At 34.5% G+C, this 17,163-nt stretch overlaps 3 protein-coding genes and 1 long non-coding RNA gene across 7 annotated transcripts; 2 read left to right on the forward strand and 2 right to left on the reverse strand.

The window, feature by feature from the left end:
* Positions 1 to 6,416: 6,416 nt before the first annotated feature.
* On the reverse strand, positions 6,417 to 6,794 carry LOC112276975 (uncharacterized). The gene has a single exon (XM_024508839.1). It carries the CDS (start codon positions 6,792 to 6,794, stop codon positions 6,417 to 6,419), a length of 378 nt encoding a protein of 125 aa, XP_024364607.1.
* A 1,241-nt stretch (positions 6,795 to 8,035) lies between these two features.
* On the reverse strand, positions 8,036 to 9,376 carry LOC112276438 (uncharacterized). 2 transcript variants are annotated; one of them, XM_024507757.3, is made up of 4 exons: positions 9,306 to 9,376; positions 8,912 to 9,058; positions 8,665 to 8,729; positions 8,036 to 8,443 (listed from the first exon to the last, which is right to left on the reverse strand). In XM_024507757.3, exons 2-4 carry the CDS (start codon positions 9,054 to 9,056, stop codon positions 8,381 to 8,383), a joined length of 273 nt encoding a protein of 90 aa, XP_024363525.1. In that variant the 5' UTR covers positions 9,057 to 9,058; positions 9,306 to 9,376; the 3' UTR covers positions 8,036 to 8,380. The 2 variants fall into 2 exon arrangements, with proteins under 2 accessions (XP_024363525.1, XP_024363524.1); XM_024507756.3 differs by having other exon boundaries at positions 8,912 to 9,064.
* A 3,400-nt stretch (positions 9,377 to 12,776) lies between these two features.
* LOC112276940 (uncharacterized) lies at positions 12,777 to 15,703 on the forward strand. 3 transcript variants are annotated; one of them, XM_024508765.3, is made up of 5 exons: positions 12,777 to 13,221; positions 13,410 to 13,483; positions 13,883 to 14,030; positions 14,446 to 14,961; positions 15,278 to 15,703. In XM_024508765.3, exons 1-4 carry the CDS (start codon positions 13,062 to 13,064, stop codon positions 14,547 to 14,549), a joined length of 486 nt encoding a protein of 161 aa, XP_024364533.1. In that variant the 5' UTR covers positions 12,777 to 13,061; the 3' UTR covers positions 14,550 to 14,961; positions 15,278 to 15,703. The 3 variants fall into 3 exon arrangements, with proteins under 3 accessions (XP_024364533.1, XP_024364535.1, XP_090103014.1); XM_024508767.3 differs by having other exon boundaries at positions 14,452 to 14,961; XM_090246888.1 differs by having other exon boundaries at positions 14,452 to 14,961; positions 15,283 to 15,703.
* Positions 15,704 to 15,739: 36 nt separating this feature from the next.
* On the forward strand, positions 15,740 to 16,257 carry LOC149986343 (uncharacterized). Its single transcript, XR_016500471.1, has 2 exons — positions 15,740 to 15,854; positions 16,061 to 16,257. It is a non-coding gene; the product is annotated as an uncharacterized LOC149986343 (long non-coding RNA).
* Positions 16,258 to 17,163: the final 906 nt, after the last annotated feature.

Below are 17,163 nucleotides of genomic sequence, written 5' to 3' on the forward strand. Positions count from 1 at the left end.
TCCAATCATCTTGATGATAATTGATGGTATACCTAAAATACTACTCAAGAACATGATTCACCCATTCTGTTTATTTATCAATTTGAGGATGAAAATCTAAAGAGAACTTTATATCTACATTTAAAATCTTAAAAAAGATTCTTTAAAATCTAGATACAAATTGAATCCCTCAATCTAATATAATATTTTTAGAAAATCCATAATAGCAATAGATATTGTCAAGAAAAAACTTACCTATTTCTTCACCTTTAATAAATTTTATACATGGTATAAAATATACTATTTTTCTAAATTAATCTATTATCATTAATATAATATTATATAATCTTGAAATAAGAAGATCCATAATGAGATCTATAGAAACAAAAAACCATGATTGTTTCGAAATAAGTAGTTGTTGAAAAAGTCTATAAAGTTGATGATGAGGAGTTTTTGATCTTGAACAAATATCACATGATTGTACAAAGTCTTTAATTTCTTTTCATATTTGAAACCACAAAAAATTTCTTCATATTATTTTCAAAGTTTTATTATATCCAAAATATTTGGTTATTGAAAAATCATGACAAGCTTGAAGAATACATAATTATACTTTGCATTATGAAATATATAATTATCTATCAAAATAGATTAGATTATTCTTAAATTTAAACTTAGAAGTATCATAAAATTTAAAAGAAATATTCTAAATATTATAAATAAGAGGATCAAAGAACATACTTAATTGAATTTATTTAACAAAGGTTGATTCAATAGTCAATGTTGATTTTATTGCTCAAAGATGAAAATGCTTCAGGTAGAAGATTTTTTTTTTTTGTTGATCAAAATGTACATTTCTTTTTAGATAAGAATATCTAAAATAGAAATTTTAAAAATATATATATATATATATATATATATATATATATATATATATATATATATATATATATTTGAATCAATAAGTAATCAATAAGTAATCTTGAAATCAAATTTTGATAAAAACACATTCCAACAAGCTTAATGATGATTCAAAATATGTATTAACATGAAGTACTCAAGATTCTTATGATCTATATAAACAATGATTGGATTTAAGGCACTTTCTAGATAATAACGCTATTCTTGAAATGAATCTATGATTGTAAGAAGTACATTGTTATGGATTTCATAATTAATGTTAGCTACTAAAAATTTCTTGGAATAAAAAGCTAATTAGTGGAGCTTGTCATCTGCTTCTATTTGTGAAAAAATGGCATCTATAATAAAGTTTGATTTATGTGTTTCTTTGAAGAATGTATTGAAAAAATTAATGTGATATAAAATTGGCCTAAAAATAAATATTATCTTTAAAGCTTTAAAAGTTGTTTTAGCTTCTTTTTTCTACATGAGTTTGTCTTTATAAATCAAATGTGTAAGTTGGACTGCAATTTGAAAAAATTCTTGATAAATATTTGGTAATAATTATCAAATGCTTAAAAACAACACACATCTTTGAGTATTTTTAGAATCTTTCAATCTATAATAGTTTGAACTATCTTAGGATCTATTATAAGACTATTATTTGAACTTATGTATCTTAAGAAGTCAGCTTGAGTAGTATGAAATAAATACTTTTTCATTTTGGTGTACAATCTTTTATCTTTTAATTTTTAGTAATATACGACAAGTATGAAGTTCACGCTCTTTTATATTTATAGAGTAAATTAAGATGTATTAAAATAATAAACCAAAAAATCATTAAGAAATTTACAAAAAATGTTATTCACAAGATATTGAAAAGTAGAAGTATATTCATGAATCCAAAAGGCATGACATTATATTCAAAATATCTATACATAGTTTGAAAAATAATCTTCTATTCATCTTTTTTTTTTTATTTATTTGGACTAGGTTGTATGCTTCTTATAGTATTATTTTTGTATATTTCTTTGCTTAATTGAATTAGTTAAAGTCTTAAAATCAAAGGTAGAGGATACCAATTCTTCATGGTGATCATATTAAATCTTCAATAGTCCATACACATCTACAGCAATTTATTTTTTTTCTTCACAAATAAGATAAAAGCCTTGGTATTGTATTGTAAGTGTTCTTGTTTGAAAATGCATCAAGCACCTAGTTATAGAAGATAAGCAGAAATGCAACTACAATTCTATCAAGTTTAATAGAATCTTAAATAATCTTAAGTATATCTTAATAATTTTGATCAAACTTTGACGAATAAAAAATAAATTTAAAAGAAGTTATAAAAGAAATATAAATTAGTTTCAAACTAGTTTTAAAATAAAATTATAAGAAATCTTAAAGAAATATAAAAATAAACCTTTAAAAAATGATAATAATCTTAAAGAAATATTAGAAATATAAACCTTAAAGAAAAAATAAAGAATTCTAAAGAAATATTAAAAATTAAAATTTTAATATAATTCTAATTAAAATCCTAATTAAATATTAATCAAACTTTAAGTTAAATCCTAGGTCAAATGTTAATTAAAACCTTAATTGAATTTTAATCAAATCTTAAATCAAATCCTTATTGAAATTCTAATCAAATCCTAAATCCGAAATAAGCTTTGAACTAGCTCTAAACCAAATCCTAAGCAAATTCAGATCAAATTTAAAACCAATCCTAATCAAATCTTAGATTTTAAACAAATTCTACAACAAATGAAATTTCAACTAATAATTGAATCTTTGATATCAACTCAAATTTCTTTACACTTTTTAACGTCTTAATTAAAGACAAGCATAAAAAAGATGAAATCAATCGTACTTACCAATCAAGAAAAAAGCAAGATAATCCAATTAGTTGTTAGGTAACCTCCTACTCTAATCTAAATGTTAAACTTCCAATATTAATATTTCTTCTTCAAACCATTGAATTGCTTTCAAATTTTATCTTAAAATTTGAAAATTGAATCTAATATCTATACAAAAAAAATCACTTTAATCCAAATAATAGATCGCTAAAAATCTTAAAATTATTTAGTGATATTTTTATTCCAATTTTTGAGACCTCAATCTACAAAAACCTTCACATACTTTAATTTAACCATTTGATTAACCTCAAATTTGCACGCATATTAATAACTAAAATATCAAGACACTACCTAAAATTCACCTATATATATACTACAAAACTTAAGAAACCTTCAAATTTGTAAACATATTTTTATTTTTTAAAAATCTAAATAAATCGAGAACATCAATAACTTTGAAAATTTCTCAAAAATTCAATATTGACTTGATTGAAATAAAACCAATGCCTAAAATCTCTTTCTAAGTTTTCTCTCAAATTCCACTCTTTGATCTTCCAAAGAATTTGGAAGTCATTGTAGATATCTGATTTTGTGCCTCAGAGTCTGATTTCAATCCAAGTTGACAATTGATCCTCTCCTGGTATCAATTCTTAGCTTTTTGAGATAAATTTTACTAAAACCTATTCTTAATTCTTTTTTATATACATCTATATAATTTCTTATCTCATTTACTTTGATTTGGTTTATTTATGCTTCTACAAAATAAATAGAGGTTTTTTTTACAAAAAAACAATATCAAGTCTAAATCCTTTACTACCTTTCTATCATTTATTCTTATTTTTCTACTATATCTTTCTACTAGATTATTTTATAATAACATCCATATTTTTATTTTTTACTATATAATTGTATTAGCAAATAACATCCACCTTCTTTGAACTTGTGCATCTTTTGGTATTCCATAAATAATCCAAATCTTATTTGATTCATATTATGTTCTCTATGTCTTCATCCAAATCTTCTTCATCATTTTTATTAAGTCAAAATCATCTTCTTATCTTGAAAAATTTATGTCTTCAATAAGATCTTTTATATTTATTTTCATTTATTTTTATTTGAAAATCTTCACTTATTTTCCTACAATTGATATTTTTAACCTTGTTCCATCTAGTTCTTGTAATGAATAAGTTACATTATTATGTATAATTAATAATATATATGGTCTAAATCGTCATTTACAAAAATTCTTTAAAGTACTTTTTTGATTGTCCAAGCTACTATCATAGGCCAAAACTCAATCACCTTCTTCAATTGCCTTAGGTCTTAATTGATATTACTTATCAAATTGTGCTTTATTTTGTAACCTTATTATTTTTAATCTTTTTTAATACTATTTACACATCTTTTGGTGTCTGCTCAAGTTATTGAATTCTAATAGCTAAAAGTTCTTCTCTTGTTAATTCATCTTGTCATGGTAGTACATTCCAAATAAGTACTTTTTCTTCAATTGGCATAATAGATTTTTGACTAGTCATAAGCTCAATAGGTATATATCTTGTTACTAAACTATGAGTTGTTCAATCATCCTACAATGCAAAAAGTAAAAGTTGAAACTATTCTCTAATCTTCTCCTTTCGTAGCACCATAACAATACACACGTAGAAAAAATTCCATACTCAAGCCGCCCTTCCGACTGCAATCCAAATCCAAAGAAAAAACCAAACTGAAAAAAGAAAAAAAAGACAGGGATCCGGGCTGCCAGATCCCTATCGACAAAGAGGCTGCTACCATTCCTAAGCAGCCTCTCATCTTCTTCATCACCCTCTCTTCATTTTTCTTTCTTCTATTATTTTTTTCTTCTTTTTCTTTCTATCTTTCCTTCTTCTTCTCCTTCTTTCTTTCTTCTATATTTTTTGATTTTTTCTTCCTTTCTCTACTTTCTTCTAATTTTACTTTTTTCTCCGTACTCTCTCCTATTAATTGCTTACCTTCTTTCTCTCTATTTTCTTTCTTTTTTTTTTTTTTTTCTTTTTCTATTTTTTATTTTTTTTCTATTTCTTTTGTAATTGATTGGATTTAGATGTAATTGATTGGAGCCCAATTTATTTTTTAATTTCAAAATATATTATAAAAAATATCATAAATCTCTATTAACTAAATTAAAAAGAGGATATGTAATTTAAAATCTCTTCTTAAGAATAATTCTACAAGAGATCTATTCTTGCAACTAATATTCTATTTTATTTTCTATTTTCTATTTATCTCAAAACTATTACATGAATGCACAAAACTAATGACTTTAAGCATTATAAATATAATTTTTGTACTAAACACATCAATGAGTCAATTTAGTGACTCATACTAATTGTAACCTATAATGTATTGCCTTTTGACACTTCTAGATACCTCTAAAAAATCAAAGAGCAAAAGTTGGCACCTCTACATATATGATTGCAATTTAGAATATGTTGCAATTTGGCACATCTATATACCTTGCATCTCTAAAAAAATGAAAGTGCAAAAGTTGGCATTTAGACATACTTGATTGCAATCCATAATATGTTGCAATTTGGCACTTCCACATACCTTGCATTTCTAGAAAAATGAAAGAATAAAAGTTGGCATTCCCACATAGTAGATTGCAATCCAAAATGTATCCAAATTTGGCACCTCCACACAATTTACACCTTTAGAAAAATGAAAGAGCAAAAGTTGGCATTTCCACATACTTGATTGCAATCCAATATGTGTCACAATTTGGCACCTCCATACATCTCATTGCAATCTCGAATTTGTTACAATTTGGTGCTCCTACATACCTTGCACCTTTAGAAAAATCAAAGAGCAAAAATTGGCATCTCCATATACTTGATTGCAATTCAAAATGTGTTGCAATTCAACACCTCTACACACCTTGCATCTCTCAAAAATTAAAGAGCAAAATTTGGCACGTCCACACACATGATTGCAATCTGGAATGTATTGCAATTTGTCACTTCTACACACCTAATCACAATCTAGAATGTGTTGCAATTCGGCACTCCAACGTACCTCATATCTTTGAAAAAATCAAAGAGCAAAAGTTACCACTCCATACACTTGATTGCAATTTGAAATGTATCATAATTTGGTATCTCCACACACCTCACCACACTTTGGAATTTGTTGCAATTTGGCATCCCCATATACTTCTAGAAATATCAAGAAGAAAAATTCAACTATATGAGTAAACACTATTTCATTTTCAACCATAGCTTTTTAGATTTTTGCTATGTCATCCATTTAAATCCAAATATTTCAATCACACTTCTCAACCATAAGAAGAGCAAAAAATAATCAACCATTGATCCAAAATCAACTGCCTTATATGTGCAACTCCATTAATGCATAATTAAATTTTGATAGTTCATGCATATCCAAGTTCAATGAATTTTTTATGTTGCTTACAACTAACCATCAATTTAACCGACCCCCAACCTATTTTCGACCATAGGATATGAAAACTAGTCACAAATAGGATGCCAAACTTGCAAAAATATCCCACTCTATAGGTGGTCAAGAATGGATCAGCTACTTTATCCTCCTAAGTGAAGAAGTTGGATTCATGATTTTTTCTTCCCCTGAACATAACACTGCTGGAAGGATTATCTGGGTCAGAAGGAACTGGTATGAAACCCATTATGAGAGCTTTGTAGAAACAGGCCCTGTGTCTCGCATCCTAAGTTTTTGATCATAAGTAGCTCTGGCTTGGCTATCAGAAAGGTTATTATAAGCCACTTGAAGATCCCGAAACACCTTCGTGTCCTCTTCTCTATGATATTCCAATACCACGTCCGGATGCACCTGCAGTGCCTTGATCTGCTCCGGCGTCGCGAGCTTGCTCACACCGAGACAATCATACAGATTATCACCAATAGTGTCTCTTGTGCTGCTGCTGCCGCCTGAGATGAAGTTATCTCGGATGTACTCGGAATCCATCGCGTGCGCTATCGAAGTTCCTGAAGCTACAGAGTTTTTGGTGACACTCAACACCCTTGCCCAAAGAAGTGCATCCATTGTTGGCTAGAAGAAGCTCCATAATTCCCCTCACTTGGAGTCAACACCAAAGCACAGAAACGCCTCAGAGACACTGCAATCACGACTCCAGACATTCCCGCACCTGCCATATTCTTTCAAAGTACACAGAACGCCGAAAGGATCCTAGAGACTTCAATATAACCAGCACAATCCTCAAAACCCTAATCCACTATGACTGACCAACCTCGCTGTCTGATCCGCGAATTGCGCCATAAAAGCTTTCAAACTTCAAAGCTAAACCTATTTTCAACCCTCACACCAAAAAAAATGATGCAGCATGTTGAGAGCCAATACTTAGTGACAAGCCCTATACTAAGGTACTCATGTTGGGTGGCATGACTTGAGGGCTGGACTAATGGTGCTCAGCTCATGTCTCAAGTGATCTGTGATTGAGTGTCAACTACAAAAGCTCCACAACCACGGATACTCAGAAAAATCAAATGAGGAACTGGAGCAGTAGTTTCATAAGAAGGATCATCGAACAAAGAGTGTACTGCTGTATAACAATTCTGCAAGTGTGAGTTTTACAGAATCCGGAGAAATTAAAAATGCGTTTTCAAGTACATAAATCGTGAAGGGTGCTGCATAGAGCTGCACAAGAACGCACGGGACGGTCAACAAAGGCGTGATGTTGGTTTAAGGGCCCCAGCCAAATCGTGGGAGACATAGCCTTGACCAATAGTATTTCCAAATAGAATATTCCCACAGGCACTCGCAGTAAGTAATGTCTACTATTGACATAAAGCGAAACCACATGATGATGTCCGTCTCGACTCCAATAAGGTCTCAACATTATACATAGGAATATCAAGACTACCCCCAGTACTCGTTCTCACAATAATGGGGCGTCTGTTCGGTGGCAGTAAAGCGATGCGCGTCTCTGAAATACCTAGTATCAAGCTACTAAAATGACATGATAGAATTAAACTTGAACGACGTCATTCAAACAACCTACAAAACAATAAGGACTTCAGATTCTCCCATAACAACAATCAGGGAACGGCTATGAATAGCAACTATTCACCAATTAGTGGTTATGACCACATCGATTGCAAATATACGTGACCTAAAGCACCGAGCCTAAAACTCCCCAAGAGTTTGTAAGGGGGAGTAAAATCTCCTCTTAAAACACCACCGCTAATATCAGGAGTATATAATCACGTCAGATGAGGTTTATAAAAAAAATCATATCGAACGTAAGAGCTGTGACAAATGCAGTATGCACCTAACAATCATAACCGAAGAATTATGTCGATCGTGAACACTTCACACGATTTGGTTACAAAGACAAATTCAGGAACAAAATTCTCAACATCAATGCTAATTTGATGAGCCTGTCCGATTAGATTTTTCCAAGGATACTCTTCATTCAACTTGGTAGGCTGCTTCTCTCGCACAATCACGATCAATCTCACAAAAAGGAAACCGAGTCGCTTAATCCCTCTACAAGGTTTAAAGCCCAGATAGAAACAACTGTAGCAGAGAGCCTCGGCGAACGAAACCTAGCCGCTCCAATGTGTGCAAGATCAGCAAGAAATGGGGTCCAATAACGTCCATGTCACACATCATGACCCCACTTTCTCCTCCTTCGCGACTTCAGGTGTGTCGTGTGCAACGTATGGAAGCAACTGCATTAGCCCACGACACAGCAATTATTTCCTAAAGAACGACAATGGTTGAACAGATTGATGCAGACTTGATCAAAGAAAATCAGAGTGATCTAAACATGTAAAAAAGATAATTGTACGGGACATTACAACTCTCTTAGACTCTGAGGCAGAAGCTAAGTATGGTTCCAACAACATCACCGCTTCGTGCATTCGAGCATAGAGTGCATATTACTGCATACCTTGCAGTTCGTCAAATCAGGAACAATGTACCGAGGGAGCTTCTCGTCCATTAATACATAGCCACCTGAGCAAAGGTCCCATTCAAAACATAAGTCCAGGTTGCTAACAACATATAACATTAGAACTAGATCCTGTAATGGACATTAAACAACAGAGAAGATAACAAAGTGCAAGCAAACCAATGAGAAATTTTAAAAGAGAAAGATTCTATGAAGAATGTCTAATTTCAAAGCAAAAGATGCATACCTTTACTAGTGTGGCGACCCGTGGGCTTGCACCCCTTTCCCTTGTAATAGTTTCGGGGACCACGCTTGGAAGTCAGGATCTTAATTCCGGTGCGGGGCACGGCACGGCCGCCGCGCAGGAACTGAGTAAGAATTCCTAGCGCCATCGCTGACCCTTCAAAATGACGAAACCCCTCCACTCAGATTTTCGTCAAACCCTAAACCCTAGACCTAAAACAAACAGCTGATCGAACACAAGTAGAATGGACTACAAATGAATGCAGCAGACAGCAAAACATTGGGAAACACTTAAATGCGATTACTCCCAGCCCGACATCGAGGAGGATTACATCAAATTCAGAATGCGAGATCAAATTAAAAAAATCTGAAAAAGGAATTCGCCATTCGAAACTTACAGTGTCGGAAGCAATTGCTTTTCGTTTGCTCCAAAATCCAAGTCTGATAGAACTGCAACTCTAAACCCTAAACCCCGAAATGCTGAATTCTAGAAGCGAGGAAGCTGAAAGAAGGGGTGCGAGACGACAGAAGAAGAGAAGGACATCCATATCGTCCATCCTAAATTCATCCATCCATCCATCATGCTCTCCGTTAACAAGGTTGCAATTAAACTGGATTGGATCAGATTCAGTTATACTGAATACTGAATTCAGTGATGTTGAATACTTCTTAGAACAAAAAGATAACAAATGAGCAGCTAAAAGGGTTGCGTGTGATTTAGTTGAATACTTCATTAGGATTAATGAGGGATATGCAATTGAGCATTCTCAACGCCGAAAATCAAAGGGTGTCAAAATTAAATATAATGAAATAATGGAAAGCGAGCATCGAAAGGAGAGAACGAAGGTAAGTGCAACCAAGAGATATAAATACACCATGCAATTTCTTGTCTCTTTATATCAACACTCAAACCAACAAAATATGTACTCGGCCAAGTCTGTTGTAGAACTAGTATTAGTTGTATTTTTCAGCAATTTTAGTTGTTCTTTAAATGCCAAGTCTTGATATTCTAAATTACATAAGTATGCTACTTTTTTAAAATACCAGGTATAGGATAAATTCTCATTTCACAAAAATTATCCACTATTGTTAAATCTGTACCAAACTAAAATAATCGTCAACTTTATATAAATACATCAAAATAAAATTACTGGATCTTTAATTTATGTCGGGTTATCTATTCACCACAAAGCCACATGGTATTATATGCAAATAATTTGGCCAGGTTTGTGAAATATGGTGTGATTTTTATTATTCAAGCATCAATTTTTGTTACAAGTGAATATAGCACATTCTTTAAAAATACTTTAGTAAAATGATCATCTTTTTACACACAAATATGAATTTATTGTAATAGTTTAAGCATTTAATTAGCTGTACGTATAATTAATGTAATTCTTGCTTTAAACTACCCTTGCCATTAAGGAAATTGTATCTTTGATTGCGTTACACATTTGATTTATAGTTTATCTATATCTATTTAAATGTGGTAATTTATTAAAAATAGATAGTTTTAAGTATGATTTTTAGTATATATATAATAATCACTTACGATTTAATACAATTTTTATGCATGTATCTAATAAATTACAATTAATTTTTTTACTTTAGTCATAAAAAATATTTAATTCGAAAATTAATATTGTATGTATGTATTCAGTAAAGAATTGTGTTACATTAGATTTGTTGCACTTATAATAATTACTATATTTTAAGAATCGAAACATTACTGTATTAAATGTAATTTTGAGATAGAACCCAAACTAAAAAAATTAAATTTCAAATACAAAAAGCATTTCATTTGAGATTTTTTATTTTAGTTATTATACCGTTATATTGTAAAATATTTGTGGTTGTTTTTAAAATAATCTGTTTCAGGCTAATTGCAATCCATAAAATAAATGCAATGACAATGATTTCTATTTTTAATGTATTGAATTATATAACCAAGAACAGTTTAACCAAAAAAATATACACAATCAACAAATAACAAGTTCATTCTACAAACCTTTTAAGTTAAATATAATAATAAGTAAGTATATCAAAAGATTATGTTTATTTATAAGTTATTACAAGTACAAAAATATTTTAAGCATTTTAAAGAAATTTTAGTCGCAAAAATATGTATATAAATTTATATAGCCATGCTTAATTTGTATGCACAGTTATATAGAGTTTCACAAAGTTGTATATATATTTTACAATGATTTTATATTTGACAAGTTTTGAAATAAAAGTTTGTGTAATATGTGTTTGTACAAACAATAATTTCTTCAGAATCTTAGATCTCTTTTAAATCCAAAAAAGAAGAATATTGTTATTGTTATCATTTTAAAATATAATCATATTTCATTTAAAGAAAGAGGGTATTAAATATTACTTTATGTTTAAAATAAATAAAGAAATAAATATTTTGTCAATTCCAAGGAATTGTAAGTATATATTTTTATTAACTTGGTAAGAGATATTTTTTACTAGAATGAATTTTATCAAAGATATATATATATATATATATATATATATATATGCGCTTATTACTTATTAAACTTACATTGTCTTATAATTTGTATAGACATATTTTAAAAAGAAAAGAGATTTTTGTAAAATAATTATCAATATGGTTTTAAATAAAGAAAATTTAAAAATACAAAAGAATCAATGTAATGTTTTAAAAGTCAAATTAATAAAAAAAAATAGTAATACAAACATTAATATATGTATCAAACTCTATTTTATAAAAGGTAGATGTGAATACCATAGCCATCTGAAAATCAAACAAGTATTATGGTTAGAAGCTAATTACAAGTATTTAAGGAGTTTCTGAAGATCTAAATGTAAAGTGAAGAAAGGTCATTTTATTGAGTTACAAAGTCAATATAATTTTTAAAATATTAAAAATTTAGTGTTGTAATATCTTTTGTGATATTTAATTTGTGTAATAGTTTGTCTCAATTCTTGAACATATGATCCACGTAGTTATTATTTACAAACAAGTTAGGTTGTAAAGAAATATTAAACTAAAATTAAAAATTATATATGTATATGTACATATATATATATATATATATATATATAAGAATATTAAATAGACTGAAGTTTTTACTAAATATTTTACTAAATTATTAACTATGCTTTCCAAATCAGTAATATATAGGAGAAAAAAACCAGAAATTTGAGACATCACTGTAAAGTTGCGTATGCACTTGGATTGTTATGAGAAATACCTGAAGTGCACAAAATCCAACATGAATGAAATCCTCTGGGCACCACATATCCTCCTCCTAAAAGATGCCCTGTTGGATCTCATTGCCACTACGTGGTGGTCCACAGCTGGGAATATACGGCCTAGTGGGAGCAAAACAATTCAAAAAAAAGAGGTCCTACGTGGACACACACCCGAACCTGAGACGAAACACGGCACAGCCGGGCACCGCACCAGGAGCGGTGAGAGCAAGAGGGAGAGCACAACTGGCGTGCGGGACGAAGCAGCAGCAGCAACAGGACGAGAAGGAGAAGAACTCCAGCCAGGAAAGGGAGGAGGGAGGGAGGAGGGCCCCTGTGCTTCTTGTGCTCATCCGCACGGGCTCGGCCACCATGGCCCTCCCTGCTCGGCCCCGCCCCGCACCCCGGCACAATGCCAGGCCGGGAGGAATGGCAGCCCGGTCCCAGGTGCTGGCGGGGGGACCCGGCCTTTATGATGCTGCACAGCAGGGATGGATGGATGGATGGATGGATGGATGCCAAGTTGGCCCCATTGCTGCTGCCCCTGCGACGAGGCCATCATAGCCCATATGCCCAGGCATCAGCCCCAGTCCCAGTCCCTCTCTCTCTAACTCTCCTTCCCCATTCCCCTCATTCATTCCCTGCTGCCCCTCTCCCTCCAGCCCTCCCAGCCTGCAATTCCCCTCCCTCCCAGCCCTCCTCCTCCTCCTCACTCCCTTCCCTCTTCGCCATTGCCATCCCATCTCTGCTTCCTGTTCCTTCGCTCCTCTCTCGCCCTCTGCCTCCCTTCTTGCTCTCGCTCGTAGCGCCTACCCACACTCTGCATCCTGCCGACACGGCGAAGGCAGGCAGGCAGGCAGGCAGGCCAGTGGAGGTCGGATTTGTAGCACCAGGAGGAGGAGGCGAGGGAGCGCGGCAGTGGCAGGCAGGGGATGACATCGCCCAACACTTCCATGAAGTCGCTCACAGCTTCCGCCAAGCGGATTCAGAAGGAGTTGGCGGATATCACTGTGGATCCACCGCCCAATTGCTCTGCTGGCCCCAAAGGCGACAATCTCTACGAATGGGTATCCACCATCATGGGGCCGACTGGTACCGTCCGCGCCATGTTTGGGCATGGCGCCTGCCTGACATCGCCCTGTGATTTTTTTTTTTTTTTTTTTTTTTTTTTCGGTAGGTGGTGTTGCTGCTGCACCTCGTTTGCAAGGTGGTTGCCCCTGTTTCTCTCCAGTGAGAGGAAGAGTGCACTGATGTGTGGATTTGGTTTTGGCCTGCGCCAGATTCGCCGTACCATGGGGGAGTGTTCTTTCTGGACATCAACTTTCCAAGCGACTACCCCTTCAAACCTCCAAAGGTGAGCACGACTCTCCGATCCTTGGTGTCTGTATTTTTAGGCTGGGGTCATTGAGCTTGAGCGTTTATTTTCTTATTTTCTTTTCTGATTTTGTGTACGCGATTGACTAATATTGAGGAGGTCAAGAGCCGTGGTGATGTTTTGGACGTTTCTGTTAGGGAACTGTCCGTGAGGTAAGAACGTACAGTAGCGTTGGAGAATTAGGCGGAGTTGTTAGGGTTGAGTTCTTTCTCTGCGTACGAGCCCTTGTTAGCCCCAAATTGGAGATTGTGAGCGAGATCTCGGTGTGCTTCAATTTGAGGATGCAGTAAATACAACGGCTGCGATGTGCTCGAGACTGTGCATACTGTAGTCTGGTATGGTACGATAAGTGCTGAACGAAAGCCTTGTGTTTGGCAGGTGCTGTTCAGAACGCGCATTTATCACTGCAACATCAACAACAACGGGCAAATCTGTTTGGACATCCTTAAAGAGAATTGGAGCCCGGCTCTGACCGTTTCCAACGTGCTGCTGTCTATCTGCTCTTTGCTGACAGATGCCAATCCACGTAAGATGTGTAGAAATGACCGATATAGTGGTGTGGGTCAGGGTGGTTCATGGTGTCCTGAGTACCCATAATTTGTGTGAAACGCGCATCTGATGCGTCGTTGTGCTGCGCATGGGAATTTTGTTGGCGTCATGCTGAACATTTTTGACACGTGATGTGATTAGGCGGATGTACTTTGTGTCAGTTTTTTCTCATGAGACCACCTTACATCATTCGTATTGTATCCGTTGGACAGTTCGTGACTGGAATGCTATGCCCATAGGTTGTAAAATGGCTGACTCATCCCTGCAAAATGTTTTTGCCACTCTAGGTCTAGCATTTCTATCGAAGTAGGGTGTTATACTTTAGGGTTGTGGGTGATTGAAGTGTCTTGGTAGGGTGTTGGAGAAATTCTAAAACGGTTCGGGGGACGGAGTTTCAGATGATCCGCTTGTGGGGAGCATTGCCCAGCAGTACCTAAGCGACAGACCTGCCCACGACAAAACGGCATCCGAATGGACACGGCGATTTGCTCAGTGACGACACGAATGTTCCTGATTGGGAGCGCTTGTCCTTCATCTACCGTATGGTTTGGCAGTTTAGTTTAGACTTAGTGTGAGCGGAGATCCTGCAACAAGACGGGATTATGAAGGGTTTTGTACCTGGCAAATATGAAGAATGTGGAGCGCCCTGTCAGTCTGGGTTTAATATTGGCAACTTGGGACCACATAGTGATTGTTGGGGAATATTAGAATAGCAGGAGAAGAAAGGTAGCGGAAGGGGGTTTAATTTAGGTTGTGAATGGTCGGGGCTTCGGAGAATGCACCGGGTATGCTGGTGGGCTCCCTGCACGTCGTTCGCCTCATCCCCAGTTTCCTTGATTACTCTTGAAAAAGAGTCTCCCACGACCTCTGAATGAGCAGGAGAACTTATCAGTCTTGGACCAGCCTAGGTGCGCAAGCCTGTGTCGAATTACTTCATCATGTGTCATGATTAACATTTGGTCGTGTCATTGCAGAAATCTGCTGCATTGTAAGTTTGTGCATGAGCTAAATCAGTCTGCTTGTTTGGTTTTGACTTCGTGTGCGGCGACGTCGATGTAAGAGCATTCCATGTGGTTAACAGGTTTGGTGTTGGAGTGGTTGAGCCGTTTATCTTGCCCAGTAGATTAGTTGGTGCAAGGATGACTGGTGGTGATTCCAGGAACATTCCGTTTATAATGTTTGTGGTTTGCGGAGTGCTTAATAAGGTTTGGTTGTTGTGTGCAGTGCAGTGCAGATGGTGCTGAGCGCAGAGCATGCATGGGGTGGAAGTTTCAATGGATGGCTTTGAGCTTAGTAATGCTACTGAGATTATAGTTTGCAGAGCGTCTTCTACTGTAGTTACTGGGCATTGTACATGAAATTGTCTTGTTCCCCATGAATTTCAGCTCGTGAGACTGCGGTGTTGAGTGAGATTTCGCTTTGACATCGAGTCCGCAGAAAATTGTAGAAAGGGATCTTTACCAGTGTAAGATGACGAGCTGTGTGAGTGTTCAATTTTGTCAGCCATGCGCTTCAGGTATTAAGTCAGTTTCGTGGTCGTGTTAATACTATTTTTAGTTTCAGACGTTGAGCGTTGTTGATGCGACAGGCTCTACAAATTAATTTCCATAAAGAATTGAAGGTTCTACCGCAAAATGGATTTTAATTCTACTTTGACCTAATGTGCATATTTCTTCGGCCGAATGGAGGTTAGGTTTATGCTGGTGGTATCTTAGACTTGCCCAAAGTTTTAAGAGCTCCATTCTGTAAGGATTGTCATTTGCAATGGTCACCATTCAGGCTTTTTATTGGATTTTATTTGGTAAGTGCATTAAGCAAAATTTATCAATAGGATTTAGGAGTTGTGATTACATCTATGCTGATGAGCCATGTTGGCAGATCTGCAACTGTTGAGGATCTCAAAAGTTTCAAATTTAAACAAAATCTAAAGGTTTGATAAAACAATTCCGGGGAATTCATCTCAATTTTATCCGATGCGAAGAAAGTTTTTTGGTGTTGAAAATGCAGTTAATACACAAGAAAATTCCGCTTCAACCGTCAACAGATTAATGAAGCCCGAATCGCTCATGCATGTGGAGTCAGCAAGGGATGCCGGAGTACTCAGCAGCCCTGCTGTTCTTTGCCTGCTTCAGAGATCTTACGTGACCCCTGATGTAGTAAGAATAAAAATAAAATATTCCCATGCAATGAAATAGATATCAAGAGGATTTTAGGTGTTTTTACACAATTTAACTCAAAAAGTGAATTCATACAAATGTTTTAGCTGAAGAGTTTCTTTGACCCAAATTTGACATTTAGGCTAACCTAATTCCGATTAGTGGTGGATTATACAATCAAGAATCCTCTTTTTACAAAATCAAGAAGTGTGGCACTTAATTTTGCTATCTATGTTATTTGTGCTTTTAGGGTTATAGGCAAGCATGGGACACGACCTTGTAAGACCAAATATGTCATACATGATGATTGGAAAAGAAATAAGACCCAACTTATCATTTAGTCAAAATTACATAATTTCCAGCCTAACACTATCTAACTTGTGGTGCCTTTGCACAAGACCCACTAAATATTGTACTAATTCTCAATTACCTCATTGTCCTTTTCCTAACACTTAAACATCCTTCTACTACAACGTCCTTGTAATAGCATCTTATCTCCTTGCTTACTACTTTGATGTAGTGCCATTAGGGTACTTTGGTGGGTAATATCTGTGGGCATGTATAAGCTCTTCAAGTCAATAATACCATTATAGGCAAGTGTGGTTACCTAATTGGTAGCTACTCACGTTAAGTAAGTCAAAATTATGGTCAAACATACTATTTAAGATGTACAATTGGTCTTTATGATTGACCATGTGTTCAGGAAATACATGAGATAAATTTATATCTTTGTAAGGTTGCTTCGAATGTGGGATTGTCTGAGTGGTTGACTGTGTGTCAAGTATTAAACATTCTTTTGTCATCTTCAGGTTGGTTGTAGTCAAGATTGAATTTGTTTCAAGCTTGCTTTATCAATGTGGGTGGATTTTCTCTACTTCTGATACTCATTCCTCATGTTGTATCTTTGAGCTATGTACATGGTTCATTGATTGTGGATTTAAATATCGCTTGAGC

Source organism: Physcomitrium patens, chromosome 24 (assembly GCF_059467195.1).
Source record: "Physcomitrium patens ecotype Gransden chromosome 24, ASM5946719v1, whole genome shotgun sequence".
In the NCBI taxonomy this organism is placed as follows: Eukaryota; Viridiplantae; Streptophyta; class Bryopsida; order Funariales; family Funariaceae; genus Physcomitrium; species Physcomitrium patens.

Coding starts and splice junctions, on each gene's coding strand:
- LOC112276975 (XM_024508839.1), bottom strand. CDS start 6,794: ATGGATGCACTTCTTTGGGCAAGGGTGTTGAGTGTCACCAAAAACTCT.
- LOC112276438 (XM_024507757.3), bottom strand. CDS start 9,056: ATGGCGCTAGGAATTCTTACTCAGTTCCTGCGCGGCGGCCGTGCCGTG. Junction 8,730..8,911: donor GGGTCGCCACACTAGTAAAG/GTATGCATCTTT, acceptor ACCTTTGCTCAG/GTGGCTATGTATTAATGGAC. Junction 8,444..8,664: donor CTGATTTGACGAACTGCAAG/GTATGCAGTAAT, acceptor GGGCTAATGCAG/TTGCTTCCATACGTTGCACA.
- LOC112276940 (XM_024508765.3), top strand. CDS start 13,062: ATGACATCGCCCAACACTTCCATGAAGTCGCTCACAGCTTCCGCCAAG. Junction 13,222..13,409: donor CACCATCATGGGGCCGACTG/GTACCGTCCGCG, acceptor GGCCTGCGCCAG/ATTCGCCGTACCATGGGGGA. Junction 13,484..13,882: donor ACCCCTTCAAACCTCCAAAG/GTGAGCACGACT, acceptor TGTGTTTGGCAG/GTGCTGTTCAGAACGCGCAT.